At 43.9% G+C, this 21332-nt stretch overlaps 1 protein-coding gene across 1 annotated transcript; it reads right to left on the bottom strand.

Moving 5' to 3' along the window:
* Positions 1-2324: 2324 nt before the first annotated feature.
* Positions 2325-7415, bottom strand: LOC135509017 (actin, alpha cardiac muscle 1-like). The gene is made up of 8 exons (XM_064929305.1): positions 7337-7415; positions 5890-6041; positions 4973-5212; positions 4705-4789; positions 4378-4539; positions 3802-3993; positions 2961-3142; positions 2325-2741 (listed from the first exon to the last, which is right to left on the bottom strand). The coding sequence occupies exons 2-8, from the start codon at positions 6016-6018 to the stop codon at positions 2598-2600; spliced, it is 1134 nt and encodes a 377-aa protein (XP_064785377.1). The 5' UTR covers positions 6019-6041; positions 7337-7415; the 3' UTR covers positions 2325-2597.
* Between the last annotated feature and the right edge of the window lie 13917 nt (positions 7416-21332).

Consider the following 21332-nt stretch of genomic DNA (forward strand, 5'->3'; position numbering starts at 1 on the left):
AGAGAGAGGGGGGGGGGGGGGGCTTCACGATGGAGGAGGGGTCGTTATTGCACCTGTCTTAACACCACAGCTAAGCTACAGTATGGACCCCAGGGGAAAATATTTACCCCCTAATAATTCTGTTTTGTAATAGTTATATTCCCACATATTTTGTTTTACACACAGACGAATAAAACAACGTCATTAGATATTTACCAGGAACCTGCTGGGAATAGTATGAATTAAGTGTAATAAATGGTAATGAATATTACCTGTAACTTTATCTTTTCAACTCAAATCAATACAAATACAGCCTTATTACTTAGTCTACGCCTATAACATAGTTGTAAACAATGGTCAATATTTAAGAGTGATGCTTGAATTATAGAACCAAACACATGAAGAGAATTCTCTGTAACCATATATTTTTTAAATCTACAGTATAACATTCTAAATATTGAAAACAACATTTTAATCATATACACCATAGAACTACATACAGTATAATTGTATTTTAATGGGGATCGACCATTGATATGTAGACTACTGTACACCCAACCTGATTGGAATGGTGTCATCTTCTGTAGCCTACATCCGCCTCTGTGGTCCCTTTCTCTTCCTGTTTGATTCCTTCCTTCCTTCCTTCCTGTGAGAGAGATGTGGTCGGGGGAAAATACCCCCCCCCCCATCCCTGATACCTCCACCTTAATTTATCTTTAACTTCTCTACCCAGCCTGGAAAGGAGAGGCGAGACAGAAGTGGGTCAGAGGCTGCTGGGCTGGCTGGCTGCAGAACTAAGTTTGGCATCATAACCTTATGTTACAGTAGCTCGCTCCATGAGAAATCACAATCACTCACAGAGCCTGAAGTAAGCCTGGGTTGTATTATAACCAAGCATACAGGTGGAGGACGTTCATGTCTGTCTGGCTGCTCAAAGAAAGACAAACAGCTAAATATGTTGCTTCCTCATTCTTCTATTGTGTCTGAATTATTTGGTCAGTTGTGCCCATAATCACGACATTGTGGCCCTTGTCTACCACAAAAATATATAGAAGTCAATGGATTTGTCAAGAGATATTAGGGTACAGAAGCCCATTCTATACAAAACTTAACTGTCATTTATTCAAAAAGTACATGGAACCTCCACTGTAAAAACAAATTCATTGCATTTTTGTACTGTGAAATGAGGTGCAGTAATTTACAGGGTGGGATTAGTCTTAATTGTTATTTTCTCTTCCAGACAGCTTGCTCGACCAATCAAACAATTTACATACCAGTCAAATAAAATGTTATTGGTCCCATACACATACTAAGCAGATGTTATTGCGGGTGTAGTAAAATGCTGTTTTCAACACAGAATTGCAAATGTATTCATGTACATAAATTAAAAATCTCTGTGGAGAAGTGCAAATGCACTGTAGTGCACTACTTTTGACGCCACTCAAAAGTAGTGCACTAAGCTACTGTCGAAAGTGGTGCACTATACAGGGAACAGGATTTCAGAAGTAACCCAAGTCAGATAATCAAGTTGCTCTCGTGTTCCCCGGACAGTAATACTGCAATCTCCCTCTGATTGGTACCACGTGAAGAAGCAGACGAGACACCCCCATTCCCCTTTCAGCAGGAAATATAGCACGTAGCAGAGTGTCGTTAGAAAGAAAGGTCCGTGGTACATACCGCCTCTGTCCTAGATTGCGTGTCTTATTCTCTTGTTGGGAGGATGGAGACGACAGTGCATGTCTACACTGCTTCTACATTTGGCTGTGGCTCCAAATATTATCTAACCTGTAGTACAGATTAAATAATATTCTCTGTATGTTAATGTATCTGTTGCCTGCAACATATTTGACTGTGTTTGTCATCATATAGCTAATGTGCAAACAACACCCAAGAGTTTATTGAACGGGTCGGAGCGAGTGACTTCACCGCCCTGAAAAGACTAACTTCTGCCACCCAGTGGGCGTTGCGTCACATTACAGTATATTTCAACTGGGACCTCATCTACATCAAACTAAACATCAAACCCAACCACTTCATTTGATGTGTGTAGTTGTAATGTAAATGTATGGAGTCCACTCAGATAATAATGGAAGTGTATTAGCATTTTTTTTCTATGTTTGAAAAAGCTTTCAACAGAAAATGTCAAATGTCATATGTGTAAATAATATATAAGCATATCCCAGAATGTCTAATTAGTGGAATGGAAATGCAGTTACTCTGCATGCCCTGTGACATCTATTAACACTGTAGACTTGTGATTATGCAAAATTGTCCTGAAGAAGTCATTTTTGTCAAACTACTTTTAATGAACCTGATTATATTACATTTCATAAGGTCACATAAGCAACTGCACAGGGAAGTCAAAAGGCAGAATTCATTTATTTAGCAATATCAAATCAAATCAAATGTTATTGGTCACATACACGTGTTTAGCAGATGTTATTGCGGGTGAATCGAAATGCTTGTAAATATCCTGATAGACTGATGACCCATAATACAGATTGCACAAACAGTAAACAAATACAATGGGTCGTTTGTGGGGATTAGAGACACATGAGAAAAACAGAGAGCAACGATTTTAGGGCAGGAAGAGAGTCGAGATAGGAGGAGAGGGTAATTTAGAAGCACTTCCTGTGGACGATTGAGGGCCCGGCCTCCTCATACTCGTCTTTGCTGATCCACATGGCCTGGAAGGTAGACAGGGAGGCCAGGATGGAGCCACCGATCCAGACAGAGTATTTACGCTCAGGGGGGGCAATCATCTACAGGGAGCGACAGTCAGCGGTTAGGACCGAGTCAAGTTGGGTTTTTATGCAAAGTAAAGTGTCTATACTAATCAGACTTTGCTTCACTATGAAACCTTTTCCTCAAAGTACGTTCAGGTTCATCACTGTTAAATAATTGACTCACAGTAATTGGATGGTGGTAAGGTTAGCTGGATGTAATTATCAAAGAGAATAAGATGCATATATTCTCCATACCTTGATCTTCATAGTGCTGGGGGCCAGGGCTGTGATTTCCTTCTGCATGCGGTCACCGATACCTGGGTACATGGTGGTGCCGCCGGACAAGACGTTGTTGGCGTACAGGTCCTTACGGATGTCAATGTCGCACTTCATGATGCCGTTGTATGTGGTCTCATGGATACCAGCAGACTCCATACCTATGGGGATAACAAATAACAGTCTTTACACCCATATTCTGAACTGCATACCTATGGGGATAACAGTCTTTACACCCATATTCTGAACTGCATACCTATGGGGATAACAGTCTTTACACCCATATTCTGAACTGCATACCTATGGGGATAACAGTCTTTACACCCATATTCTGAACTGCATACCTATGGGGATAACAGTCTTTACACCCATATTCTGAACTGCATACCTATGGGGATAACAGTCTTTACACCCATATTCTGAACTGCATACCTATGGGGATAACAGTCTTGGGCAAGAGAATAAAGGAACAGAGCAATGGATTCTGGGCCTTGTCATGTGTAGTGAAGCCTCCGTTGGAAAAGAGAGGATCAAACCAAACCACAAACTTGATAAGCAAGATATAATAGACAATGAAATATTGACACTCTCGGGAAATTTATATCAATAAATATCCTTCATGAATGATCCATATGGTGACTTTTACTTCCTCTTTTCCTGCATGATCTTAAATACATTACTTGCGCTACAGCACAGAATATCTAGCCTGGTCCCAGATCTATTTGTGTTGTCTTGACAACAGCTATATAGGAGTTGACAAGACAAACTGATCTGGGACCAGGCTATAGAACATTGTGAAGTTGTAAGAATTTGTACTGACCGATGAAGGAGGGCTGGAAGAGGGTCTCTGGGCAACGGAACCTCTCGTTACCGATGGTGATGACCTGTCCATCGGGCAACTCGTAGGACTTCTCCAGAGAGGAGGAGGAGGCAGCGGTGGCCATCTCATTCTCAAAGTCCAGGGCCACATAGCACAGCTTCTCCTTGATGTCACGCACGATCTCTCTCTCAGCTGTGGGATTCAAATATAGCATGGAGTTTGTGAGATCATGTTGCCAAACGTGGACAGGCATAAAGGAAGAAATGGTAACTTTAGAGGGGGATCTTAACCTATGTGTCAAATCTAACTACACTGATCAGGCTCTTCTACAGGCACAGTCACTACACTAGGAAAATAATGAAGGATTGCAGTTACTCTATTTTGCCAATAGGATACACTGTAAGATAATGAGAGATCAACAAAGCTGACAAGATGCAATTAAACAAAAAAATCAGGTGTTGACACATTATATAAACTGGGTGAAAGGTGACATTTTTTATGATACTGTTAGAAGGTACAAAATAAACATTTCTGTCAATATTGATATAGTTGTATCTAAAAGGTCTCCATGGTTACCGGTGGTAACGAAAGAATATCCTCTCTCAGTGAGGATCTTCATCAGATAATCAGTCAGGTCTCTGCCAGCCAAGTCCAGTCTCATGATGGCGTGGGGCAAGGCGTAACCCTCATACACGGGCACGTTGTGGGTCACACCATCACCAGCGTCCAGCACAATACCTGCACAGGTGAGACACATTAGTACAAACACACTGACAAGCATCATTGTGGTCAATGCCAGGGTTGTGCGTTTTTCATTCCTGCTGGTGCCAAACATTCTGAAAATGTATGCATTCGCTGTACCGTACGTCACTTTTTGGGTTTTGGGTTCGGAGGCGCACTCACCTGTTGTACGACCAGAGGCATACAGAGACAGCACAGCCTGGATGGCCACATACATAGCTGGCACATTGAAGGTCTCAAACATGATCTGTCAGGAAGAAAACCCCACGGTTTTAGAAAACAGGCTCATAAATCCATTATTTGGCAATGCACCTAATAATAATATAAAGCAAATATAAGAACATCATCAATCAACATTAGTTGTGTTGTAATGCTCAACAGCATAAGATTGCCAGCCAGGTAATTGGATTAATTAAGGCAGGTGACCCACCTGGGTCATCTTCTCCCTGTTGGCCTTGGGGTTGAGGGGGGCCTCAGTGAGCAGGACGGGGTGCTCTTCAGGGGCCACACGCAGCTCATTGTAGAAGGTGTGATGCCAGATCTTCTCCATGTCGTCCCAGTTAGTGATGATGCCATGCTCAATGGGGTACTTGAGGGTCAGGATACCTCTCTTGCTCTGGGCCTCGTCTCCTACATAGGAGTCCTTCTGACCCATACCCACCATCACACCCTGCAGGGGAAGACAGAGACAAGCAAGGCTCAGTCATATGTACAGTAGGTACAGGTCACAGCAGGGAGGACGGGTTTGTGGTAATGACTGGAGTGGAATTAGTGGAATGGTATTAAATACATCAAACACATGGTCTCCAGGTGTTTGATGCCATTCCATTTACTCCGTTCCAGTCATTATTATGAGCTGTCCTCCCCTCAGCAGCCTCCTGTGGTCCAGATGTGAACGTGAACAGCAACAGACACATATTGATCTGCAAATTACACACGGTCTGGTTTCCCAGACCCAGATTAAACCTACTAAACTAAAAAGTATGCTCAATAGAGAATCTCCATTGAAAGTGCTTTTTTTGTTGGTCCAGGTCTAGGCTTCATCTGGATTCAGGAAACTTGCCCGTACTGTAGTCTGAGTGCCAGTCTGTTTGTGCCATCATGTCTGAGTGTGCTTGTGCCAGTCTGTTTGTGCCATCATGCCAACTCCTTTTCACTCATCGTCATGCCATGTTTGGCTTGGTAATGACAGCAATGTAGTTGGCAAGAGCACAAACAGATCTGAGCCCAGGTTAGCCATACTGTAGGAGCAATGACCAACTAACAATAGTGTTGCGGCTCTATTTCAGGAATGACCCCTCTGATTGACATGGAAGGGTAGTAGAGGAGAGTAAGATGGGGTCTGACCTGATGACGGGGGCGCCCCACAATAGAGGGGAACACTGCCCTGGGGGCATCGTCACCGGCAAAGCCAGCCTTCACCAGTCCTGAGCCGTTGTCGCATACCAAGGCTGTTGTCTCTTCCTCGTCACACATGGTTGTGTCCGGTTACTGTAGGCCTACACACACACACACACCAAACAGACCAGTTGTCAGGTGTGTCAGAGTGCAATGTGTTTCACACATGGCATATGGTAGTAACAAAACAAGGTATTACCACATTAAAGAGTATACTTTTCAGTCAGTAGTTCTGAAAGTAGCGCTCACAAGTGGTCCCTGAAAACTGCACATATGTGCAGATATGTGCACCATGTCATGGCTCTCTCGCTCTCTCTCTTTCTCTCTCTTGTGTGCGTGCACGATGAGACTCTTGCTCGCTGTCACTCAAGTGGCGAGGGACTGAAGCTCATTGGTTTAAATTTAATTACTAGGTTGCTGGCTCACATGGTGGAAAATGGAGAAGCACAGCTTCCAGAAAAACAGTCGCTTTCAAACTAGGGATTTTGTGGCTAATTGATGTAAAACATAAATTCTGCTCATAGATTATGCACGTATGAACAACACATTGACACATCCAGCCCAAAGTGAGAGGTTTAAAAAAAAGGCTTAATAGTTGCCAAAGTTCCGGAGCATGTCTTTAACAGTAGCTGCCCTTCCCACTGTGGTCTCATTCTGTCTGTCTGTCTGTCTGTCTGTCTGTCTGCCTGTCTGCCTGTCTGTCTGTCTGTCTGTCTGTCTGTCTGTCTGTCTGTCTGTCTGTCTGTCTGTGCTGTCTGTCTGTGCTGTTCTTGTTGCTGTTCTCATATGCCATGCTGGACCCATAACTCACTTTTAGTTGACTGACCAATGATTTGATTGACTAACTGTTATGTTATTGTAATGTACAATACAGAGGACAGTGTTACATTTTAATCGCTTTAAGTGCTTAAAAGGTATTTCTGTGTTGGTCCTAAACAACAGCCTAAAACACAGTCAAAAGAAGTTCTTAACAATCTATTAAAGCAAGGACTTGTATTGCATTTCCTATCCACATCAGCCATGTGGTTGTGAGATCACTTATATATTAACACAATCTGTCAGAAAATACTTGAATGGCTCTTTATTTCTCATGTTTGGTATTTGTTATTTTATGAATAAGATCCCCAGTAGCTGTTGCAAAAGCAGCAGCTACTCTTCCTGGGGTCCACACATGCCTGTAACCTACTGTGTGTTCTGTGTTTAAGTAGAAATGATACATATAGATTACATAGTCATGTGTGGTAATTATGATAAAGCCACTGATCGTAAATTGCTTTGGATGAGAGAATAGCGTCTGCCAAATGACTAGCGTAAATGTAATACAATGAGATAAATTACTATTACGGTAATCCTATAATCCCATTGAAACAGAGAATTGCATGTGTGCAGGACTTACCCTGGAGAGCTGGACAGGAGGCGATGTGTTACAGTCCCTTGAAAGAGAGAGAGACGAGAGGAGAGTGCGCCTGGCTCACCTGCTCTCTGAATTTAAATAGGAATACGCAGGACCCACGCCATCACATACCTTCAAAACCTCAGGCCTTTTTAGGAGACATTGTCACCCTTACAAACCAATGCAGAACTTAAAAGCACAAATACACACACATACATGCACATACACACACACACACACACACACGTGCACACACACTCACTCAAGAGTCTCATTTGGCCTCTGATAATTTATAGCTGGTTGGCGGAGCCCTGTTCTATAGTTGGACAACTGGAAGACAGGTTGATGATGCATCTGCAGAGAAAGGCATGTTGGAGGCCACTATAAATAAGGTCTGGTGCATCAGTCATAATGGAGATATGGCCCTTTGTCTGTCTGTCTGTCTGTCTGTATTTCAGACACAGTGTTACAGACAACCAACCAGAGACTAGTGACAACGCAAAGCCTTTATGGAACCCCCGGCAGGCCTTCAAAGGACGTTTCAGAGACTCAGTAGCAATGGGAGTGGACAAAAGTCATATAAAGACATACAATGACAAGACTGTTTTAACCAATATAAATGTAGGACATACTTTAACAAACCAAAATAAACATCTATGGTGACTGTGTAACCGATGTGAAACGGCTAGCTAGTTAGCGGTGCGCGTTATTAGTGTTGAATACAGAGACGTCACTCACTCTGAGACCTTGAAGTGGTTGAATCCCTCCCTCTGCAAGGTTTGTGGCTTCTGTGGAGCGATGGTTGTTGATGTGTTCAGAGGGTTCCTGGTTTGATCCCAGGTTGGGCCTAGGAGAGGTACGGGAGCAACACTGTAATATTAATGTTATTGACCCGGATCCCTCAGTTAGGCTCTGTCCAGCTGCTAGGATTGCTGCTGTGGAGGAGGCAGTCAAAGAGGGGTGGGTGTAACCTATGTGAAATGCATAGCTAGTTAGCGGTGCACGCTAGTAGTGGTCAATCGGTGACATCACTCACTCTGAGACCTTGACGTGGTTGTTTCCCTTGCTTTTATGGAGTGATGGTTGTTGATGTGTTCAGAGGGTCCCTGTTTCGAGTCCGGATTGGGACATGGTGAGGGAAGGAAGCAACACAGTGAGGGAAGGAAGCAACTGCTCAGTGTTCAATGACCAGAGAATGTGTCCCTCAGGTTTGGGCTTGACTCCTTCCAATGAAGTTAATTGAATTATGTCATGTCAATGAGGGAAATTGGAATTTCAATTAACTGTCTGAATTGATCCCAACCCTGATGTTCCTACAGTAAAATGATTGTCCTCATAGCCTGTCAATGAAGTAAGTCTTTACACAGTGGTAAACCACAGTGACAACAGACTGACCCTCGTTGACCACAGTTACTTTAATCTGGTTACCAGGTCTAATGTCAACCACAGACCAGAGGAAGTTGTTCAGAAGGAGATGACCAAAAAAGGAAGTGATGGTTTGAATGGTGTTGAAGGAGGGGCGTCCACAGCACTTCTACTGAATGTGGTGGTTGAAAGATCCCTAGATGCCCCCCAGTGGCTATTCAATTACTGACAAGAAGACAAGATTCAGAATCAGAGGATAGTCTGTCTTTCCAGCCATACACATGGAACAGGAGTCTATTTCCCCCACAGTCGACATGGCTGCTGGCGGAAGAAGAGACTTCAAATTATAACAAGGGAGGAATTCTGATCTTTACCCACTAATTGGTCTTTTGACAGATCAGATCACCTCGTTTGCCAATAATTAGGTAAATATCAGAATTGGGCTGCCTGTGTAAATGCAGCCATGAAGTCACACTAACACACTAACTAAAAGGTTGGCATAGGATAAGACTGTTAGCGTAGCAAGGTCATTAAATTATGCTGCAGTTAAGTAGTAAGGTTCCTTTTATTTTAGAATTAAATCAAATCAAATGTTATTAGTGAAATGCTTCATAGACTAACAGTGAAATTCTTACGGGTTGTTTTCCAACGATGTAGATTTAAAGATACAGATGTTTATTTTATATAATAGAAATAGGGATACGAGAAATGAATGAATACACAGTGAATAATAAATAACAATAAGGAGTAAACGATAACATGGCTATATACAGGAAGTACCAGTACTAAGTTGTTGTTCAGGGGTATGAGGTAATAACATGGCTATATACAGGGAGTACCAGTACTAAGTTGTTGTTCAGGGGTATGAGGTAATAACATGGCTATATACAGGGAGTACCAGTACTGAGTTGTTGTTTAGGGGTATGCATTCATTGTAGCTGGGGATTTTAACAAGGCTAATCTGAAAACAAGACTCCCTAAATTGTATCAGCATATCGATTGCGCTACCAGGGCTGGCAAAACCTTGGATCATTGCTATTCTAACTTCTGCGACGCATATAAGGCCCTGCCCCGCCCTCCTTTCGGAAAAGCTGACCACGACTCCATTTTGCTGATCCCTGTCTACAGATAGAAACTAAAACAAAAAGCTCCCACGCTGAGGTCTGTCCAACGCTGGTCCGACCAAGCTGATTCCACACTCCAAGACTGCTTCCATCACGTGGACTGGGACATGTTTCGTATTGCGTCAGACAATAACATTGACGAATACGCTGATTTGGTGTGCGAGTTCATTAGAACGTGCATTGAAGACGTCGTTCCCATAGCAACGATTAAAACATTCCCTAACCAGAAACCGTGGATTGATGGCAGCATTCGTGTGAAACTGAAAGAGCGAACCACTGCTTTTAATCAGGGCAAGGTGACTGGTAACGTGACCGAATACAAACAGTGCAGCTATTCCCTCCGCAAGGCTATCAAACAAGTTAAGCGTCAATACAGAGACAAAGTAGAATCTCAATTCAACGGCTCAGACACAAGAGGTATGTGGCAGGGTCTACAGTCAATCACAGACTACAAGAAGAAAACCAGCCCAGTCACGGACCAGGATGTCTTGCTCCCAGGCAGACTAAATAACTTTTTTGCCCGCTTTGAGGTCAATACAGTGCCACTGACACAAACATGCGGTCTCTCCTTCACTGCAGCCGAGGTGAGTAAAACATTTAAACGTGTTAACCCTCGCAAGGCTGCAGGCCCAGACGGCATCCCCAGCCGCGCCCTCAGAGCATGCGCAGACCAGCTGGCTGGTGTGTTTACAGACATATTCAATCAATCCCTATATCAGTCTGCTGTTCCCACATGCTTCAAGAGGGCCACCATTGTTCCTGTTCCCAAGAAAGCTAAGGTAACTGAGCTAAACGACTACCGCCCCGTAGCACTCACTTCCGGCATCATGAAGTGCTTTGAGAGACTAGTCAAGGACCATATCACCTCCACCCTACCTGACACCCTAGACCCACTCCAATTTGCTTACCGCCCAAATAGGTCCACAGACGACGCAATCTCAACCACACTGCACACTGCCCTAACCCATCTGGACAAGAGGAATACCTATGTGAGAATGCTGTTCATCGACTACAGCTTGGCATTTAACACCATAGTACCCTCCAAGCTCATCATCAAGCTTGAGACCCTGGGTCTCGACCCCGCCCTGTGCAACTGGGTACTGGACTTCCTGACGGGCCACCCCCCAGGTGGTGAGGGTAGGTAACAACATCTCCACCCCACTGTTCCTCAACACTGGGGCGCACAAGGGTGCGTTCTGAGCCCTCTCCTGTACTCCCTGTTCACCCACGACTGTGTGGCCATGCACGCCTCCAACTCAATCATCAAGTTTGCGGACGACACTACAGTGGTAGGCTTGATTACCAACAATGACGAGACGGCCTACAGGGAGGAGGTGAGGGCCCTCGGAGTGTGGTGTCAGGAAAATAACCTCACACTCAATGTCAACAACACAAAGGAGATGATTGTGGACTTCAGGAAACAGCAGAGGGAACACCCCCCTATCCACATCGACGGGACAGTAGTGGAGAGGGTAGTAAGTTTCAAGTGCCTCTGCGTACACATCACGGACAAACTGAATTGGTCCACCCACACAGAGAGCGTTGTGAAGAAGGCGCAGCAGCGCCTCTTCAAACTCAGGAGGCTGAAGAAATTCGGCTTGTCACCAAAAGCACTCACAAACTTCTACAGATGCACAATCGAGAGCATCCTGTCGGGCTGTATCACCGCCTGGTACGGCAACTGCTCCGCCCATAACCGTAAGGCTCTCCAGGGTGTAGTGAGGTCTGCACAACGCATCACCGGGGGCAAACTACCTGCCCTCCAGGACACCTACACCACCCGATGTCACAGGAAGGCCATAAAGATCATCAAGGACAACAACCACCCGAGCCACTGCCTGTTCACCCCGCTATCATCCAGAAGGCGAGGTCAGTACAGGTGCATCAAAATCAAAGCAGGGACCGAGAGACTGAAAAACAGCTTCTATCTCAAGGCCATCAGACTGTTAAACAGCCACCACTAACATTGAGTGGCTGCTGCAAACATACTGACTCAACTCCAGCCACTTTAATAATGGAATTGATGGAAATTAATGTAAAAAATGTATCACTAGCCACTTTAAACAATGCCACTTAATATAATGTTTACATACCCTACATTACTCATCTCATATGTAAATGTATATACTGTACTCTATATCATCTACTGCATCTTGCCATATTTATGTAATATATGTATCACTAGCCACTTTATGTTTATATACCCTACATTACTCATCTCATATGTATATACTGCATCTTGCCTATGCCGTTCTGTACCATCACTAATTCATATATCTTTATGTACATATTCTTTATCCCTTTACAGTTGTGGAATTGTTAGGTTAGATTACTTGTTGGTTATTACTGCATTATCGGAACTAGAAGCACAAGCATTTCGCTACACTCGCATTAACATCTGCTAACCATGTGTATGTGACAAATAAAATTTGATTTGATTTGATAAAGCTCTCATGTTCTCAATGGTGCAGCTGTAAAGCTTTTTGAGGATCTGAGGGCCCACGTCAAATCTTTTCAGCCTCTTGAGGTGTGTGGGACCATGTTAATTCCTTAGTGATGTGGACACCGAGGAACCTGAAGCTCTCGACCCACACCACTACAGACCCATCGATGTGGATGGGGGCGTGCTCGGCACTCCATTTCTTCTAGTCGTCAACAAACTTGAAGGCCAGAGATTGTGATCAAGCCAAGGTAATAATATTTGTGTCAGTGTCTTTGGCAGCCAGAGGAGAGGAGGATATGAAACGCCTCATGCCCATCTTTTAACTCTGTCCTTTGCTAATTAATCTTACAGCCTCATTGACCCCCTTACTTTAGTTTATATTACATTACTGAGCTGCTTTATTGCACAGCAGGTCACAAATCAACATGATGAACATGAACACTGCTAAACCTGCAGCCCAACAGCAGTTTGCTATGTTAACTGGATAAACCTGAATCAGAGAGGTGCGGAGGGCTGCCTTAATCAATATCCACATCTTCGGCACTCGGGGAACAGTGGGTTAACTGCCTTGCTCAGGGGCAGAACGACAGACTTTTACCTTGTCAGCATGGGGATTCGATCCAGCAACCTTACTGTTACTGGCCCAACGCTCTAACCACTAGGCCACCTGCCGCCCCAGAAGGTGCATCAGATAGACAGCAGAGGGAGCACCCCCCTATCCACATCGACGGGACAGTAGTGGAGAGGGTAGTAACGGGCAAACTCAGTCTGAGAACCACTTTAAACCCAGAGACACAGACACAATGTTTTAAAGCCACAAAAGTAGAAGCATACATGTTTTGCATTGTCTTCTTTACAGAAGCTCTAATATTAGATTATTTGACCTGGAGGTTTCTCGCCTCCTAAACCAGACTAACCTCTAACCTCACCATTGTTTTATATTAGGAGATCATTAGCTCGTTCATGACTTTCTTACTCAGGGCCCATTGGACATAAAGCATATAAAGAAGTAGATAAAGCCTTGACCTCTTGTGTTAGAGGGTGACAACCAGCCACATGTGATGCATGGTATTTGTTTATGGTTAGGGGTCTGGGGAGTGTTTTGACCTTGTAAACTGGGCCTTCATGTTGGTGCCCTGCAAAACACACACACACACACACACACACACACACACACACACACACACACACACACACACACACACACACACACACACACACACACACACACACACACACACACACACACACACACACACACACAGTAGCCTATTGCTTTATGAGAAGTCCTGTTGCCATGAGATCATGTGACTAAGGTCCTACTTGTGACCACCCCAGCATTCTCCCATCACTAGAAATAGCACCACCTCCCCCACATATATGACCAGGTGGGGGTAGACCTAGTCATTATTTCCTCAAATGCTTTCCCTGGATAGGAGCAGCTCAGTGGTGTGAGCAGTGGGCACCATAGTAGGCATATGTAGACGGCCTGTGTTATTGGATTTAATATCTACTTGGTAAAGGCACAGAGAAAATAAAGAAAATAAAGGGAGCATTCATAGAAATGCCATAGAAAATAAAGGGAGCATTCATTTCTGGCATCAGGCCAGAATGGGGTGGGCTATTGGGTCTGATTCAAAAGTAGCCCATGAACCAAAAAAATGAACGTAATGCCACAGACAACCTGTCAATCATCATATATCTGTCACTCTGAAATGTTGATTTACTGTGACGACAGCCACAGACACTCAGTCACAATACAGTGTGTGGTGAAAAACCAGTAAAACCAGACAAAACCTGTCAAAACCAGTAAAACCAGACAAAACCAGACATATACAGGTACATATACTGTACCAGTCAAAAGTTCAGACACACCTATTCATTCAAGGGTTTTTCTTTATTTTTACTATTTTCTATTTGTAGAATAATAGAATAAAACTATGAAATAACACATATAGAATCATGCAATAAGCAAAAAATCCTTAAACAAATCTAAATGTATTTTATATTTGAGATTTTTCAAAATATCCACCCTTTGCCTCGATGACAGGTTTGCACACTCTTGGCATTCTCTCAACCAGTTTCACCCGGAATACTTTGCCAACTGTCTTGAAGGAGTTCCCACATATGCTGAGCACTTGTTGGCTGCTTTCCTTCACTCTGCGGTCCAACTCATTCCAACCATCTCAATTGGATTCAGGTCGGGTGACTGTGGAGGCCAGGTCATCTGATGCAGCACTCCACCACTCTCCTTCTTGGTCAAAAAGGCCTTACACAGCCTGGAGGTGTGTTGGGTCATTGTCCTGTTGAAAAATAAATGATAGTCCCACTAAGCGCAAACCAGATGGGATAGCGTATCGCAGCAGAATGCTGTGGTAGCCATGCTGTTTAAGTGTGCCTTGAATTCTAAATAAATCACTGTAACCAGCAAAGCACCCCCACACCATCACACCTCCTCCTCCATGCTTCACGGTGGGATACCACACATTATGTTTCTTGGCCCAAGCAAGTATCTTCTTCTTATTGCTGTCCTTGAGTAGTGGTTTCTTTGCAGCAATTTGACCATGAAGGCCTGATTCACGCAGTCTCCTCTGAACAGTTGATGTTGAGATGAGTCTGTTACTTGAACTCTGTGAAGCATTTACTTGGGCTACAATTTCTGAGCCTGGTAACTCTAATTAACCCTCTGCAGCAAAGGTAACTCTGGGTCTTCCTTTCCTGTGGCGGTCCTCATGAGATCCAGTTTCATCACGGTGCTTGATGGTTTTTGCGACTGGACATGAAGAAACTTTCAAAGTTCTTGAAATTTTCCAGATTGACTGACCTTCATGTCTTAAAGTAATGATGGACTGTCGTTTCTCTTTGCTTATTTGAGCTGTTCTTGCCATAATATGGACTTGGTCTTTTACCAAATAAGGTTTTCTGTATACCCCCTACCTTGTCACAACACAACTGATTGGCTCAAACGCATTAAGGAAAGAAATTCAACTAATTAACTTTTAACAAGGCACACCTATTCATTGAAATGCATGCCAGGTGACTACCTCATGAAGTTGGCTGAGACAATGGCAAGAGTGTGCAAAGCTGTCATCAAGGAAAAAGGTGGCTACTTTGAAGAATCTTAAATATAAAATATTTATATTTAACACTTTATTGGTTAATACATGATTCCATATGTGTTATTTCATAGTGTTGATGTCTTCACTATTATTATACAATGTAGAAAATAGTAAATATAAAGAAAAACCCTTGAGTGAGTAGGCGTGTCCAAACCTTTGAATGGTACTGTACATCATTGTTAAAGACCCACACTAGCATGCATGCCTCTTGATGTATAAATAACCTTTTACATATCAACACGGGAGACAGTTACAGTAGAAACTCCTCTCATTGGCTGACCTGTCACCTTTGGACTAGTGACCTCACAAGAACAACAAGACAGACCAGTGAGTGTGCCGATCCTTAGATTGTAATATGTGTGTTATCACATGTATTTCTGAGAAGTATACAACTGTAACATGTTAGCCGAAAAGGAGCAAGGGTGCACGGATTAAAAACATGGCGAGCCAAACATGACCATTCTCAAAAAAAAACATTTTCAGTTATCATTTCATTATCTCCTCTCCATTCTTCACACTCGCATTGAGCATATAGTACATGGTTACAAGGCAGGAGTTGGCCTTACTCATGTGTCCCAGTGCCACTATTCACAGTCACCCATGTCACAGTAAAACTCTGTCATAGACAGGTCGAGTAATCCAATAAATGTATTATCCTGAGAGTAATTAACTGCACGCTCATTAAGCTAAATTACACCTAAAGGACTGGACTGCTAATTCACCACATTGTGAAAGGAAGAACATGTCCATAAACCACATAATATACAGTGCCTTTGGAAAGTATTCAGACCCCTAGACTTTTTCCACATGTATGTATGTATGTATGCCTTATTCTAAAATGTTGTTTTTTTAATCATCCATTTATACACAATACCCCATAATGACAAAGCGAGAACTGTTTGTTTTTTACATTTTTGCAAATGTATTAAAAATAAAAGACAAAAATACATTGTTTACCTAAGTATTCAGACTCTTAGCTATGAGACTTTATTGGAGTCCACATGTGGTAAATTCAATTTATTGGACATGATTTGGAAAGGCACACAACTGTCTATAAGGTCCCACAGTTGACAGTGCATGTCAGAGCAAAAATCAAGCCATGAGGTCGAAGGAATTGTCCATAGAGCTCAGAGACAGGATTGTAATCAAGGCACAGATCTGGGGAAGGGTACCAAGAACACAGTGGCGGCCATCATTCTTAAATGGAAGAAGATTGGAACCACCAAGACTCATCCTAGAGCTGGCCGCCCGGTCAAACTGAGCAAATGGGGGAGAAGGGCCTTGGTCAGGCCACTCTGAAAAAGCTCTCGAGTTCCTCTGTGGAGATGGGAGAACCATCCAGAAGGACAACCATCTCTTTAGTACTCCACCATTCAGGCCTTTTTGGTAGAGTGGCCAGATGGAAGACACTCCTCAGTAGGTCACGAGAGATTAGATGCTCAGGTCCAAACATTTAGAGAATGATGGGGAAAGAAACATGGGGAAATGATTATTATTTCACTATACACTATTGACCACTGGCTCACTCTCTCCCTGTCACAACTAGCCTGGGGACAAGGTACTATAGACAGTCTCATTCACCACTGGCTCACTCTCTCCCTGTCACAACTAGCCTGGGGACAAGGTACTATTGACAGTCTCGTTCACCACTGGCTCACTCTCTCCCTGTCACAACTAGCCTGGGGACAAGGTACCATTGACAGTCTCGTTCACCACTGGCTCACTCTCTCCCTGTCACAACTAGCCCGGGGACAAGGTACTATAGACAGTCTCGTTCACCACTGGCTCACTCTCTCCCTGTCACAACTAGCCTGGGGACAAGGTACTATAGACAGTCTCGTTCACCACTGGCTCACTCTCTCCCTGTCACAACTAGCCTGGGGACAAGGTACTATAGACAGTCTCGTTTACCACTGGCTCACTCTCTCCCTGTCACAAATAGCCTGGGGACAAGGTACCATTGACAGTCTCGTTCACCACTGGCTCACTCTCTCCCTGTCACAACTAGCCTGGGGACAAGGTACCATTGACAGTCTCGTTCACCGCTGGCTCACTCTCTCCCTGTCACAACTAGCCTGGGGACAAGGTACCATTGACAGTCTCGTTCACCACTGGCTCACTCTCTTCCTGTCACAACTAGCCTGGGGACAAGGTACTATTGACAGTCTCGTTCACCACTGGCTCACTCTCTCCCTGTCACAACTAGCCTGGGGACAAGGTACTATAGACAGTCTCGTTCACCACTGGCTCACTCTCTCCCTGTCACAACTAGCCTGGGGACAAGGTACCATTGACAGTCTCGTTCACCGCTGGCTCACTCTCTCCCTGTCACAAATAGCCTGGGGACAAGGTACTATTGACAGTCTCGTTCACCACTGGCTCACTCTCTCCCTGTCACAACTAGCCTGGGGACAAGGTACCATTGACAGTCTCGTTCACCGCTGGCTCACTCTCTCCCTGTCACAACTAGCCTGGGGACAAAGCTCTGGATAAGAGCGTCTGCTAAATGACTTAAATGTAAATGTAAATGTAATGTAAATGTACCATTGACAGTCTCGTTCACCACTGGCTCACTCTCTCCCTGTCACAACTAGCCTGGGGACAAGGTACCATTGACAGTCTCGTTCACCACTGGCTCACTCTCTCCCTGTCACAACTAGCCTGGGGACAAGGTACTATTGACAGTCTCGTTCACCACTGGCTCACTCTCTCCCTGTCACAACTAGCCTGGGGACAAGGTACCATTGACAGTCTCGTTCACCACTGGCTCACTCTCTCCCTGTCACAACTAGCCTGGGGACAAGGTACTATTGACAGTCTCGTTCACCACTGGCTCACTCTCTCCCTGTCACAACTAGCCTGGGGACAAGGTACCATTGACTGTCTCGTTCACCACTGGATCACTCTCTCCCTGTCACAACTAGCCTGGGGACAAGGTACCATTGACAGCGGTAGAAAACAACAAAAATAGTACCCCACTTGTTGCTGTTTATATATTTGATATATACATACTGGTATTGAACATGTACACATTCATGAAGATATACATAATGATATTTATCATAAGAGGGATTATATCATTTTAATGTGTAAGAGTGAAAGGATAAGAGGTTACATTTCTGCAAATTCTTTTCATGACATACACAACTTTCAACTTTCAACCTCATGTATTCATCAATGCAATAAAATAGAAGTGAAGGATACACTGAATTAGCATAAAACACTGAATACAGTCACAGGTTGAGATGAAATGACTGTCAGATTAAATGGACTTTACTTGAAATCCAAGGCTCAGGGGGAAAATCGTAGAATAATAGATTCAATTTGAACTCAAAATTAGTCAACACAATTTGCATATAAATATACCTCTAGAAATGGAGATATCAAATTGAATTCACTCAAATCCTGGGAGAAGACAAGACAAGCAATATGGTAAGCAATATGGCAAGGGAAATATACAGATACTCTTATGTACAGCTTAACATTTGAATACAGTATGTTACACATACTTTCTGTAGAATGATCCACCACCTCATCAGTTGGTTAATTCAGTCTCTTATCTAGTCATATGATATGAGTTTTAATTCCAGTCTTCACGGTTGTCGTAGGAACGGGAGCAAGGCGCAGCGGAGGTTGAGTTCCACATATTTATTTCAAATGTGAAACTTAAAAGCAAAAACAATAACTCAATAAATGAACACCGAACCATGACTACGTTGTGCACAAACACAACATAATATCCCACAAACACAGGTGGGAAAAATAGCTACTTAAATATGATCCCCAATTAGAGACAACGATTACCAGCTGCCTCTAATTGGAAATCATACAAATCACCAACATAGAAAATATAAACTAGAACACAAATTAGAAATTAGAAACTAGAATACCCCCTAGTCACACCCTGACCTACTACACCATAGAGAAACAAGGGCTCTCTATGGTCAGGGCGTGACACCAGGAGCTCTTTCATGTGAAGAAAGAAGGAATAAGTAGGCCAGGTGAGGTCAACCTTCAAATGCACAATGTGTATTTAAATGTAACTGGGATCTGTACACAAACCACTTCATGAGTATCACAGGTGCGATCTGAACCCTGATCCACCATTGGAGAAACCAACATGTTAACCAATAGCCCAATAAGTACCTCTACTTCAACACGAGACCGGCTCACCTAAATGAGTAAGAGTCCAGCCGTGAAGTATAGGTCTTTCACAACTTAGGCATGCATGTTAAGTATACAGTATATACCAACCCTATACTGTAGAGGGCTCTGACACCGACCACAGGCAATCACTACTTGCAGTCATCACATCATAGTTGTCAACAAGTGAATGTTGTTAAAAAATATATATATGTACAGTGCCTTGCGAAAGTATTCGGCCCCCTTGAACTTTGTGACCTTTTGCCACATTTCAGGCTTCAAACATAAAGAGGTAAAACTGTATTTTTTTGTGAAGAATCAACAACAAGTGGGACACAATCATGAAGTGGAACGACATTTATTGGATATCTTAAACCTTTTTAACAAATCAAAAACTGAAAAATTGGGCGTGCAAAATTATTCAGCCCCTTTACTTTCAGTGCAGCAAACTCTCTCCAGAAGTTCAGTGAGGATCTCTGAATGATCCAATGTTGACCTAAATGACTAATGATGATAAATACAATCCACCTGTGTGTAATCAAGTCTCCGTATAAATGCACCTGCACTGTAATAGTCTCAGAGGTCCGTTAAAAGCGCAGAGAGCATCATGAAGAACAAGGAACACACCAGGCAGGTCCGAGATACTGAACCTCGGCAAGACGGAGCTGCTCTTCCTCCCAGGGAAGGACTGCCCGTTCCATGATCTCGCCATCACGGTTGACAACTCCATTGTTTCCTCCTCCCAGAGCGCTAAGAACCTTGGCGTGATCCCTGTCGTTCTCAACTAACATCAAGGCGGTGGCCCGTTCCTGTAGGTTCATGCTCTACAACATCCGCAGAGTACGCCCCTGCCTCACACAGGAAGCGGCGCAGGTCCTAATCCAGGCACTTGTCATCTCCCGTCTGGATTACTGCAACTCGCTGTTGGCTGGGCTCCCTGCCTGTGCCATTAAACCCCTACAACTCATCCAGAACGCCGCAGCCCGTCTGGTGTTCAACCTTCCCAAGTTCTCTCACGTCACCCCGCTCCTCCGCTCTCTCCACTGGCTTCCAGTTGAAGCTCGCATCCGCTACAAGACCATGGTGCTTGCCTACGGAGCTGTGAGGGGAACGGCACCGCAGTACCTCCAGGCTCTGATCAGGCCCTACACCCAAGCAAGGGCACTGCGTTCATCCACCTCTGGCCTGCTCGCCTCCCTACCACTGAGGAAGTACAGTTCCCGCTCAGCCCAGTCAAAACTGTTCGCTGCTCTGGCCCCCAATGGTGGAACAAACTCCCTCACGACGCCAGGACAGCGGAGTCAATCACCACCTTCCGGAGACACCTGAAACCCCACCTCTTCAAGGAATGACTAGGATAGGATAAAGCAATCCTTCTCACCCCCCCCCTTATGATTTAGATGCACTATTGTAAAGTGGCTGTTCCACTGATGTCAGGTGACCACCTGACCACCTGATTCACCAATTTGTAAGTCGCTCTGGATAAGAGCGTCTGCTAAATGACTTAAATGTAATGTAATAATATAAATGAGATACTGTTGTGAAGAAGTTTAAAGCCGGATTTGGACACAAAAATATTTCCCAATCTTTAAACATCCCAAGGAGCACTGTGCAAGCGATAATATTGAAATGGAAGGAGTATCAGACCACTGCAAATCTACCAAGACCTGGCCGTCCCTCTAAACTTTCAGCTCATACAAGGAGAAGACTGATCAGAGATGCAGCCAAGAGGCCCATGATCACTCTGGATGAACTGCAGAGATCTACAGCTGAGGTGGGAGACTCTGTCCATAGGACAACAATCA

The sequence above is a fragment of the Oncorhynchus masou genome, chromosome 22 (genome assembly GCF_036934945.1).
Source record: "Oncorhynchus masou masou isolate Uvic2021 chromosome 22, UVic_Omas_1.1, whole genome shotgun sequence".
Lineage (NCBI taxonomy): Eukaryota > Metazoa > Chordata > Actinopteri > Salmoniformes > Salmonidae > Oncorhynchus > Oncorhynchus masou.

Coding starts and splice junctions, on each gene's coding strand:
- LOC135509017 (XM_064929305.1), bottom strand. CDS start 6,018: ATGTGTGACGAGGAAGAGACAACAGCCTTGGTATGCGACAACGGCTCA. Junction 5,213..5,889: donor TGGGGCGCCCCCGTCATCAG/GTCAGACCCCAT, acceptor CTTCCCCTGCAG/GGTGTGATGGTGGGTATGGG. Junction 2,742..2,960: donor CCAGCACTATGAAGATCAAG/GTATGGAGAATA, acceptor CGCTCCCTGTAG/ATGATTGCCCCCCCTGAGCG.